The sequence below is a fragment of the Sardina pilchardus genome, chromosome 2 (assembly GCF_963854185.1).
Source record: "Sardina pilchardus chromosome 2, fSarPil1.1, whole genome shotgun sequence".
Taxonomy (NCBI): domain Eukaryota; kingdom Metazoa; phylum Chordata; class Actinopteri; order Clupeiformes; family Clupeidae; genus Sardina; species Sardina pilchardus.
This window is the reverse complement of record NC_084995.1, coordinates 20,150,871-20,163,924: the sequence shown is the minus strand read 5'-3', so window position 1 is coordinate 20,163,924 and position 13,054 is coordinate 20,150,871. Positions and strand designations below refer to the sequence as shown.

The 13,054-nt window shown below is 43.0% G+C and overlaps 1 protein-coding gene across 2 annotated transcripts in view; it reads left to right on the top strand.

The window, feature by feature from the left end:
* ctnna2 (catenin (cadherin-associated protein), alpha 2) overlaps positions 1-3,319 on the top strand; it is a 413,529-nt gene extending 410,210 nt beyond the window's left edge. For both annotated transcript variants that reach the window (XM_062520942.1, XM_062520937.1), the window contains exons 17-18: positions 75-209; positions 2,181-3,319. In XM_062520942.1, the coding sequence (XP_062376926.1) occupies positions 75-209; positions 2,181-2,468 (423 nt within the window). In that variant the 3' untranslated portion in view covers positions 2,469-3,319. The remainder of the gene's footprint in view (positions 1-74; positions 210-2,180) is intronic.
* Positions 3,320-13,054: the final 9,735 nt, after the last annotated feature.

Here is a 13,054-nt window from a genome sequence, read left to right as displayed (position 1 = left end):
AGGGGGGAAAAAGACAGAAACGAGCTCTGCTGTGTTCATGTTTGTCATTTTTTTTCTGCTGTGGTCTTTTCCAGTGCCCGGACTCGGCATGCAAGCAGGACCTGCTGGCTTACCTGCAGAGAATTGCTCTCTACTGCCACCAGCTGAACATCTGCAGCAAGGTCAAGGCTGAGGTGCAGAACCTGGGAGGAGAGCTCATCGTCTCAGGGGTAGGTTCATCCGACTGTTACAGTCTCAGACAGGGAACTCTCAATATGTTTATCAGCGTTGTTTATGTAAATTACATGGTAGTACGCTTGCTTTAGTCACACTAGATCTGCTTAAACTGCTGCTGCTGTCGAGACAGCTCCCAGTATCTATCTCGCCGTGCAGAATTTAAATTAGCTCGCAATGAAGCTCTTAACCCTCATGTTGTCCTAAAATCTTACCGACGTTCGTTGTCCTTGGGGTCAATTTGACCCCAGCTAAAAAAACTCTCAAAAAATGATACAAATTATTTTTTTTACCCAATTTTTTTTGTGGTAGGTACTTAACAAGAGTGTAATAACCACCATCAAAAGCCATACAAAACAATCCCACCCCCCCACACCCCTTTATGAACCCTGGAACCCTGACTGGCAATATGGCCAATCCAGTGTCAACAGCCCAAAGGCTGACTTTTTGGACTTTTTCAGACCTGCCAAAATAACTTATATGTAATATGTACTTGTATATGCAATAATGATAATAACTACATGTTCTCATACTATTACAATAATAATATCCATAATTTGTCAAATATTCATTTTCATCATGTTTCATAAAAATGGGGTCAAATTGACCCCAATACCACCAACGTAACTATTTTTTTTACGGGACATTGGAAACATATTTTTGTGCAAATTTCATGTTTACTCTGTTGTACCCTTCAAATGAGGAAAAGTCATGAAACTTGAAGCAAAACAAAAGAAGTGAACCATATATTTTATGATGTTAAACACTGCTTGGGGTCAAATTGACCCCAAGGACAACATAAGGGTTAAGTAGCTGATTGGCTCAAATGGCAGAAGTCTTATTAGCGGCACTATACTCTGTATCCTGCGCTGAACTTCTATCATTAGCCATATACGAGTAATGTACCATGTATTATATAGGCTAGCCTACATATTATCCAGAAAGTGTTAATTGCCATCCACCTCAATGTATCCTGCTCACAGAGGCTGTTTTAGAGAGAAGTGTATGTAAGTTCTACACTCTGTGACTCGCAAAGTCGCCTGTCCCTAACAACGTCCCTTGTAGCCATGATTCAGGGTCGTGTGTTGAACAGCAGCTTTAGCCGCTGAATGAAAGAGGCCTGTGGATTTGCCACGTCCCTTATTTGTAACCGGCCCTATTTTAGCGTTCTCATTTCCCAGCGCTTTAGCTTTCTCATCAGTCACACACGCTCCAGACACACCATAACTGTTTCTGTATATGCATACAAATTACACATCAGACAAATCAGCCTGAGAGGGCCGTGTGTCAGAGCTCCAAACAGCATCCCTGGAGGGAGGGAGGCGAAGAAGGATGTGTACTGTTTTGCATTGTAGATGAGCCTCCGCCGTGTAACTGCATTTACATTTGCATTTACATTTAGCAGATTCACACGTCCAAAACAAATAGCAGCACTTTTAAGAGCACAGCGTATATTCTATTAGTAGTGGCACTCTCTGGGAATTCAGGCCCTGCCACCGCCGTTGCCCGCGCCATCACTCTCAAATGTATTTAGAGAAAGCAATTCATTCTTCACATACTGTATGTAGTAGACGCCATTGGATGAACAATTTATATTCATTCCAAGTAAAGTTACTGTGATTTAGTACATTTTGCCAAAGCATTGAAGTTATGGTTATGGTTATGGTTATGGTTATTTAGCAGACGCCTTTGTCCAAAGCGACATACAAATAAATAACAATACAAATTAAATAACAGTGAACAATTACAAAAAGGGAGATGTAATGTTATTTTTGTGAAATAACAGGTGATTAATACATATTTATTGATACATCAACTCAGACAGAAATTGGATTGAGTGTTGACCACATTCTTGAATTTCCCCTTGGGGATCAATAAAGTATCTATCTATCTATCTATCTATCTATGTGTTTTGAAGCTTGTTTGCCGATGGCGATATGTAACGACGGCGTTTCTCTCCCGTGCAGCTGGACAGCGCCACGTCTCTCATCCAGGCCGCCAAGAACCTGATGAACGCCGTGGTCCTGACCGTCAAGGCCTCGTACGTGGCGTCCACCAAGTACCAGAAGGTGTACGGCACGGCGGCCGTCAACTCGCCCGTGGTGTCCTGGCGCATGAAGGCGCCCGAGAAGAAGCCGCTGGTCAAGAGGGAGAAGCCCGAGGAGTGCCAGACGCGCGTGCGGCGAGGCTCCCAGAAGAAGCACATCTCACCCGTGCAGGCCCTCAGTGAGTTCAAGGCCATGGACTCGTTCTAAAAAAAAAAAACAGGCCTCTTTCCGAAAGAAAAGGTGGAAGAAAACGTGAGCTCTTTCCTCTCCTGACCCCCACAACAATAACAACAACAACAACTAGAACAACAACAACAACAACAACAACAACTACTAAAAAAAAGGATCCGAGCCCTTTTTTTTCAGTTTTGTTGTTTTGGTAATGGCCACTGGTTTTCGTTTTTGTTTTCGCGCTGGGCTACGGTGCAGCAAGGTCCACTCGTAGCCGTATTTATGCCAAATGAGGATGGGCCGGCTATCTTGCCTTGCGCAGCTACCCAAAAGGGACACACTGAGGTCTACTCAGAAGCTTCTTCAAAAACCCCTTGAGGAGAGTACAGTTTACAGTTTGGCTTGAATTATATCAAACTCAGTTACTGTGGTGTTTATCTTCACTGGTATTACTGCTGACAGGCCATGTTGCAATTATATGAATGAAAATATTAATATATGGTATGGTAGTATCAGCCATAGCTGTTGAGGATATCAATCAACCTAAAAACAAAAAAAAAACAAAAAAAAGAGGGGCTGATACATTTCTTCTTATCGTAATATTTTGGTTGGAATACAACCAGTAGTAATAGGAATAACTTATGTTTAAAGTATTTTCTTTTTTTCCTTGTTCCTAATATCCATATGATGCTCCGATAAACTCTAGTTTTACCATTTAAAAAAAATAAACATTTATTTAAACATTCTCCTGTATCACTAACTAATATTGAAACCCGGTGGGATATTGTGAGCGTACTACATTTAGATATATGGACAGGTTTGACTAGTTTTGTGGTTTGCTCAGAGATTAGAATCCTGCATACCTTTATATTCACAATTCTCTAATAAACCCCTCAACTTGAACTTAACAAGAGTGTCTTTGATCTCTCATTGTTGAATGTACAGTGTTTGAAGTGTGCTGTTGATATTGCTTGTGTGATATTTGATATACTGTAGTAGTTAGCATTATTAGCTTTGCAGGGCGTTTTATAGTTAGTATCACTTGCACTGGAGTTGAATCTCTGAGAGAACCTATTTTACCTCCATGTTGGATTTCGACATGATTAGTCAGTACAGGTTTTCAGGCTGACGCGTGGGGGGGGGTGGCACACTTACATGAGCTTGAGGCCTCTGCTCTCCCTTCTCTTTGTAGCAGTGCCATCTCGAGCAAAAGGAATTTAGAATATGGTCCTGCATATTTAATAGCAAACTTGCTACACAGAAGTTCCTCTAGACATTTTTAGTCTCATTTTATTTTTATCTTGTTTCATCACATAACTAACATCTCTTTCTGTTATGATGATACAATATGGAAGTCATCACTCAGGGTTTCGTGCAAAATGAGAAATCATTTTCAAGGAAACACTGCAAAGTAAGTGAATAGAACAGAACCTTTTCTTTAAATGTGTGGGGAAAATAGTGACAGGGCGTTGCATTGTATAAAGACTATAAATAGACATCTACCAAACTGGAACAAGACTATTCATCATTTTGTCCAACCTGGCTGCCACAAAGCGCTTCATTTAACCTCTCCCTTTGTTTTTTTTTACATTTATGTTTTTAAAATCCCACCACTACAAAAAGCCCCAGCATTAGAAACTGAACGCCCACCCATGTACAGTATTTACCCCCCGCATGCATTCATACACTTCATAGACATCCCTGAGCTCTTTCAGCATGGCCTTTGAGGTCCACCTTTGAGAGCACTCTGATTTTTCAGACAGCTTTAAAAGCAGGACATCACAGTGTGCAAGGAAAATGTTCCTAGGAAGCAGAAACAGGCGTGAGTCACCCATACAATTTTTAAGAAAAGGCTGCTTTCAGGAGAGAGTATCCACCGTGACTATTGCTGCTGGTGAAAAACAACATTTATTCAGCTCTCCCAGTACAGGCCTTAAAGTCCCTCCTGATCACTGTGTGGTGGCATTCAACCCCCCCCCCCCCCTTATCCCCCCCCCCCCCCCCCCACTCCACACACCACACACACACCACCCTCTCCTCCTCCCCACTTATGCAAAAACAGGACTCCTCTCACACAAATTAGAGTGGCCCAGCAGTCTAATTAAAGAGGGAGCCATGACCAGTGAGCTTGGACATCTGGGCCCATCTCTCCGTCTCCCGTGGTCCCAGGGAGGCAGTGGTAGCACGGCGGCGGCCGCCACTAAGGAGCGGTTCGGGGGCTGGCGGATTACAGCGCCCCGGCAGCCTCCAGCCGGAGAGCCTCCAGCGGTGTTAATTACCGGCCGCGCGCGCTTACAGTTAGCCCCCTAGAAAACACTCGGTCACAGGGAGGGTGCCCCATGAGAGCCCTTAAGAAATTCGTCAGACGCGAGAGCCAAATCCAGCTTGGAAGTGCACCATTGACCCCCCACCCCCCCCCTTCCAGCTCTCTCGATTCCCAGCGCCTTACTTCCCCTGCCACGGAATCTGCCTCACTGCCGCCATTGTTGCTACACTAAAGGTCTCTACACGCAACCATGGTTAGACAACGCATGCTGAGGAGAATCGTTCACCAGCAAAATAACTTGTCTTTTTCTCTCAAGGACATGTGGCATTTAGGCTTAAGCCATTCCTGTAATACTATACCACAGCAAATGATATCCTAAGGATAAGGCTTTTAAAAGTTCAATTCACCGGAAACTCCAGCATAAACACAGGAGATTTTCTAAAATAGTCTTTTAACATCTATTGCATAATTTTAACCATTCGATTCAGTAATGAAGGAATGTAGGAATATCTCCTTTCGCCAATTTTGCACACATAAGATGAAGCCTAATTCATCTAAAGCTAACAGAGAGGTTCATGGTCCTACCTGCACTGCAACAATAACATTACATAGTGCAATACCCAGGCTTCGGGGCTTACATCAGCAATGCCAGAAGCTCCATTCACCGTATTATGAGTCCATGTGGCATTAAAAGGAGTTTGAAGCTTTTGCTTTTGCAAAATAGCTACATTATGTTGCTTTAACTTAAAATCCACAGAATTTCGACACTTGATGTATATATTCTGTATATATTCTGACCTATGAAAATAAATGTGATTTAATGATGCATAGCAGATATAATTACCAGCTCGTAAATAGCTCATGAGGCTATATCATTTAAGATGCCTCCTATATACATAGTCTAATCATGCTAGGGAAAGCTACACTGTAGTAGAGTGAGCATCTTTCATTTGCATGTAAATTGGGCTTATGTGTGCAGAGAAACGTTTAGTTTTGACTTAATTATGATCAAGACAGTGAGATGGGTCCCATGCCTGTTACTGGAATGGTAATTGTTGCAGAGAAAGAGCTGCTGCTCAGAGAGAGTGGAGAGTGGGGGAGTCTTCGAGAGGCAGGAAAAGAAATCTACTTAAGGTGAAAGACAACGCTGTCAAGGAAGCAATCCTATCACATTTCTCTGTAGAGAAACACCATGTGAACATTACCATATTTACTCAGCCTGACAAACATTAAGGGCACAGGATACAGTTTACATAACGCAACTCTGCCCGCATGATTGTGGCTGCACAACACATGCCTCCATTTGCTTTCCCAACCATTTTCTAACGTGTATGTAACGTAAACACGGTTTTACAAGGAGCTATACCCACCTACAACATCCTTCACACTAGGAGCCACACCGGAGCCCAGGGAGAGGGGAGCGTGTTGGCGGCCAGAGAGCCGCTCCGTGCCCGGGCACACGCAGCAGGCCCCCCCTGCCATGCCCCACCCTGCCTCGGGCAACGCCGCGCCGTGCCGCGCCACCCCTCCAGGCGACCTTCCTAGACCAAACTGACTTTGAGTGCTACTGAAAAATATATAACGTTGCATTTTATGAGCTTTAATCGCCCCTCCTAAAACATATAACTTATCTTCTGACATTAATATTTCAGCATAAAAAATACAGCGCCCCGCGCTCCCTTACTGCTGCGGTCCTCGCTGGGTGAACTGGATTAAACTCTGGCGAGCGCGGATCTGCCCTGAATTAGACATGAGGAGGCGCCAGGACGTCTCCGCCAACAGCACTCGGGCCTCGGGAGAGCCCAGCGTGGTGAGGGCGGGGGTGGGCGATCGGGGTGGGTCAGCAGGTACAAATGCTTTTGTCTGTGTGTGTGTGTGTGTGTGTGTGTGTGTGTGTGTGGGAGCCTCTGTGCTCGTCTGACGCTGACGCTGGGATCGTCATCGCGGTGGCTCACAGAGGAGACTGACTCACTGACTGACTCACTGACCCCCAGACGGACTGACTGACTCACGTCAGGTGCTGTGTAACCGTCTGTCGTCATAGGTCTGTTTTGTCTACTGCACAGCAATGCACTGAGCAACACAGACTTCTATTCAAACTATACCCCCCCCCCCAAGAAAAAAACACTGTATTAGTTTATCTGTTAAAGTTATTCTATGGGTCGGCGAGTTACAAACCCACTAAAAGGACACTTCTTTGGCTCTGAGTTATGAGATCCTGTCTTCAAGACAGATTGACATTGAGATATATCACAGATACAGCAGCCATTCGTCTTTATCATAAAAAAGTTTTCACTCTGTCACAAAGTAATAATTGTATGTGGCTAAAGGGGGATGTGGTACTTTCATTTGCTTCCAAGTATAGCACAGAAAAAGGCTGGATATATACAGATGAAAAAAGCTTTACAGATAAAATAATAACTAATATCAGTATAGCAGAACAAATAAACAAGGAGCACTTTCTTTTTTTTATTGCATTATACTGTATGTAGAGAAACACACATAGCTGAAATATTGCATCCACTAAATAAAGTAATAGTGTGTGGGTGTGTATGTGTGCGCGCGCATGTGAGTGTCTGCATGCGTATGTGTGTGTGTGTGTGTGTGTGTGTGTGTGTGTGTGTGTGTGTGTGTGTGTGTGTGTGTGTGTGTGTGTGTGTGTGCACATGTGAGTGTGTGCATGTGTGTGTGTGTGTGTGTGTGTGTGTGTGTGTGTGTGTGTGTGTGTGAGTGTGTGCATGTTCCTGTGTGCTTGTACAGTATGTGTGTGTGTGTGTGTGTGTGTGTGTGTGTGTGTGTGTGTGTGTGTGTGTGTGTGTGTGTGTGTGTGTGTGTGTGTGTGTGTGTGTGTGTGTGTGTGTGTGTGTGTGTGTGTGTGTGTGTGTGTGTGTATTTGTAGGCCTCCTGGCAGCCATTGTTTGAGTGTGTTCAGCTTGAGTGATCAGGCTGACAGTGATGGCGTCGGCGGGAGGGCACCGGGGGGGCCAGGTGAGGTCCTCGGGGAGCGCCCGCAGGTAAAGACTCTCTCACTGATCTAATGGAGGAGAAACGGCCGCCAGGGCCGGACCTCTGCCCTCTCCCATACAGAGAGCTGTCGTACATTCCACTGCACCCTTCAGCTCACGGACCTCTCTCTTTCTCTCCCACCACCCAACCATGTCTCCCTAGCCTCCCTCTCACCTGCCCCTACAGCACATCTCTATTGCTCTGGCTCAGCAGGGAGAGCTCTCGCACTATTAGTGGGTGTAAAGTAGTCTTTTGTTTGATTTTAATCTAGCATTTTAAGGGTATGTTTGTGGATGGTAAATAGTGTCATTTGTATGTGCATAGTGAACCGACAACAGCCAAACGACTGCAAAAACCTTGTCCCTATAAATAAGGTTGGTCGGTGCAAAGTCATGTTTTTGACAACAACAACTCTGTAATGCCTTCTGAAATAAGTTTATGGCTGAGTCGAAGAAGCTCACATCCCCCTTGAGTGTCGTAACGCCAAGGATTTATGTCAAAGTTTATTACAGTTTCTATACAGTACCAAGACAATATACATTTCATTGTGTAAATAAGCAGTAACGCTTTGAAATGGTCTATACATGAAAAGGACATCTATTATACTTTCAACATGTGTGTCAGTCAGTGGCCCTTTTTTAGTCTAATGGTAAGTGCTTCGTTAAAATTCCATGACATTGAAGTCAGAGTAGTACATTATTAGCTATTCACAAATGTGGCTGGAAATGTGGTGGTTGGAATGATAACTTGAGAGGAGTCGTTGAAACGTTGTTCATGGATATTATGTGCCATTGTTAGAACATTTGAATTGCATTGGTTTGACACATTTGGCCCTCTACTGTAGATTCATACCTGAGCAGCCTTCAACTGAACATTTCACTTACCATAATACTTAAAATTGCCATTCATTCATCTTGAGCTGAAGGAGTGTGTGTGAACAAAGGATATACTGTAACTAAGAAAATACTGAGCCATGACAGAAACATTTTCTTGCACTCAATATAAGTTAGTTGTTCATTCTCAACAATTACTATGATGTAACTCTATCCACGATATTCCGCAGCCCAACAATGGGGGTCGCCATGACACCGAGACGGTTTTCTATTTCCGGCGAAGCTGCATTGTATCTATTTTAACGTGACGGTTTACGGTGCTTAACATATCATAACGCATATAAAAGTAAACTTTTCTATTCTATATCGGTTATATATGATGTAGTATATACATGCTGAGGGCAGAATTGTCAATATTTCGAAAGAAATCTAAGTTGAGGCATAATCTAGTTAGCTACGGAGAACGCACATGTTAACAGAATGAACGGAAGTTGAAAACAGTATCGTAACCATCGCAACGATACATATTTCCGGGTTAAGGAATGAGGTGGATAGATACCCTATAGTAAATGTGTATGATTAATTTTTCACCTTCAACGTATACCATGACGTCATTGACACATGACTGTATTTGGATGATGGAACTTGCTATTTTTGAATTAATAGGTTGGTACTTTAGGGACATACTGTACCACAGTGGTTCCAGAGAGGTTCTAGAAACAAACTGGTTGAACAATACACAATTGTTGTCTTTTAAATATGGAAGACTAAATCCGTTAGGGCAGCGACTGTATGTCTCAATTAATACATTATTACTAAGGTTAGTAATGATTAGTAAGGTGTTTATGAAGTCAAATGTGATTTTCATCTAGCCTACATCCACCTGTTTCTCTGCCCTTAACAACGTGAACGAAGACACCGCAATGGAGAAAAGCAGTGCGCTTCGAACAAAACATCTGCAGAGGCATAGATCAATAAATGTCACGGCCCTGCAATAACCTCCTTGTCTAAAGTAAAGTCTTCATCAAACAGACTGGTTTGGCTTTCTACTGAGTGCTGAACAAATGGAATTCTATCCTTCAGCAACATCCACACCCACCATCAACGAGATGAAGCGACCACACACTGCTGTACTTTAATTAAATCTGATAGGTGTGTGAAGTGTGAGAGAGAGGCGAATCCAAAGCCTCCCTCTATCTTTCACACACACACGCACACACACACACGCACACACACACACACGCACACACACACACACACACACACACACACATACACACACACACACACACACACACACACACATGCGCACACACACTAACACACACACGCACACACACACTCATACACATACACACACACACACACACACACACTTTTGTTTAGACACTCTCACAAACTGATGTAATAAAAACGCTCATTAATGTGAACAGGCCTTCTACTCAACACCTCGTCAGTATCGTTCTGTGTTTGATGCGTGATCTCCAGATAGCTCATCTCCAGACACATGCTCTCTGTGGTACTCCCGTGTGTTAGTCGAACAGGAATGGACTGAGAAGCCTCTATTTCACCAGTGCTTCAGTGTGTGATCATGTGTTAGCCTGTTATTACTTGCCTGTCTCTCCCCCTACGCAGCCACCGTGGTAGCGAACACTGTACTGTCACCAGCAGTAGAGCTGTCACCTCAGCGATAATTGGAGAAAAGTTCCAGCCATTACAGGAGCACTTTACAGGTGAATTGTAGAGGTATTACATTCTAATCTCTCTTTCTCTTTCTCAGCACGACCTGCGTATCCTGCACAGATAAGCGTTTTATCGTTAAGCTGCCAACAGCTCATTTCCTTTACATACAAAGCATTATGTGGCCAGGCATTTGTGCAAACATTATCCTACATGACTAGCACACGTAACTAGTTAGAGGGGCTCATCAGCAGAGAGCAAGAGGGAGAACTGGGATACTGGTGGTAAAGTTATTGTCCTGAGAATGGGCTTTAAACTTTAGGATAAGGTAGTGTATGAACTCTTTTATCGGTGTTAGGCAGTTATCCTTCCCACAGACAAATGTGCTCTTCCATACAGTAAAATATTCCCATCAGATTATTGTGTGATTTGTTAAGATTGATGCATTCATTTTGAAAATGGTAAGGGATATAGGAATGGGAAGCCTTATTTTCTCATCTATTTTGCATGGTGTAAACTAATCCAGATACAGACAATATAGTTTTCTACTTTTCTGTGTCCCAGTTTTAGAATAAGACATCCTCTCAGACATACTATGGAAGTACAGTCATAGGTGGTCAGATTCAGTTTGAGCACATTCAGCAGACAGTCAAATGATCTCATCTCATAACTGTAACCAAGCACAGATCTAATGGATACTGAAAACTGAGCCAGAGGATGCGAATGTAATACTGTTTCTGTGTCAATTCTGCAATTCTTTGAGGAAGCAGAAAGAGCTGTTGCCTTTAAAGGAACACTTCACCGTTTTTTCAAACTATGTTATTTGCTTAATTAAGACGAGTTGATACATACCCCTCACGTTTCAATGCGTGCACTCACTGGATCTGCCGCGCGGCGCAACTTTGATAGCACTTAGCTAGCCCAATGCATTCATTAGGATCCAAACAGAGATGAAGTTAGAAGTGACCAAACACCTCCATGTTTTCCCTATTAAAATACAGTTACACGAGTAGTCACACGACCAAGTATGGTGAGACAAAATAAAACGTGGTGCATTTCTAAGCAGGTCAAAGGGATAACTATATTGTGTGGCCGAATAATACAGGGAGCACTTAGACTCTGTGCAGTAATATCCTCACTCCAAAGTGAAACTGAAAGTGCAAGAGTGAGGATATTACTGCGCCACACAATATCTATCCCTCTTATCTGCTTAAAAATGCACCACGTTTTATTTTGTCTCACCATACTTGGTCTTGTGACTACTCGTGTAGCTGTATTTTAATAGGGAAAACATGGAGGTGTTTGGTCGCTTCTAACTTCATCTCAGTTTGGATCCTAATGAATGCATTGGGCTAGCTAAGTGCTATCAAAGTTGCGCCGCGCGCCAGAGCGAGTGAGTGCACGCATTAAAACGTGAGAGGTATGTATCAACTCGTCTTAATTAGGGAAATAACATAGTTTAATTTGAAAAAACGGTGAAGTGTTCCTTTAAGAGAAAAGAAGTACAATGAGATACACTCTAAACATAATAGAATAGAAGAGCATTAGGAGACTCATATCACAATAAAGTTGGTCATATCTGACCAGAAATTTGAGTTTTGCCCTTGTTGAAATGTAATGATGTAGGCCTACGTGATTGAATCTAATATAGCATTATGGGGAAAAAGGATATGCCATTACAATTAGCTTTTTTCATTTGTCTTTTTTATTATTAGTGGGCTTGCAGAGCATAATTACCCTAGCATCCACCATTAATGTGACCCTAGGAAGCACCATAGCAACCAACATGATTACTCTAGCTACCAGCAGAGCAACTGCCTTATTTGGCACATCAACCACCATTTGTAACCTAGCAACACCCTAGCAACCATCTTACTGTAATTACCCTTTCAACAACCTAGCAACCACCATAGCAACCAATAAGATTACCCTAGCTACCAGCATATCAACTACATTATTTAGCATAGCAACCACCAGATATACCCTAGCAACCATTTGAATAACTCTAGCAACCACCACTATAATGTCAACCTAGTAAACCACCATAGCAAACAACATGATTACCCTAGCAACCAGCATGGTAACCATTTTATTTTGCATATCAACCACCATAAATACCCTAGCAATACCCTAACAACCTTCTTAACTATCCTGGCAATAACCTATCAACTACCACTATAATGTCAACCTGCCAACCACCATGGCAACAGTATGACTTAGCATAGCAACCACCAAATGTACCCTAGCAACACCCTAGCAAGCATCCTAATTACCCTAGCAAGCATCCTAATTACCCTAGCAACAGCCTAGCAACCATCATGATTACCCTAGCAGCAACCTAGCTACCACCACTATAATGTGACCCTAGAAACAACCATAGCAACCAGCATGATTACCCTAGCAACCAGTATAGCTGGTTAAGCTGGTCAGGCTGTTTTTTCAGTAGGACACACACACACAATGATGTCACAGGGATTTCTTCACTTGGTGCGATGCTGCATTGCTGTATTGCATTGTTCTCTTGTAGAAAACATCATCCCCGTAAAGTGTCATCCCTGGGTACTCGAAGTGATAATACTGTAATTGAAGCACCAGCCTTTGTATATCATTATCAGATCCTTGAGGAAACGTATTCATCTGGAGATGATGTGGAGTGCTGGCACTCCTGTAACACCCCTTATCAGACATTGAAACAAAGAGTCATGACGTTTTGGGATACAACCTCTGATGCAGCCTAACCTTAATTAGCACACATAACAAGCCTCTGAAGTGATTTCTGTTGCTTTAAGAGTCATATCTGTGGCAGCCGTCATGCTCTGACATGATTATAGGGCTGC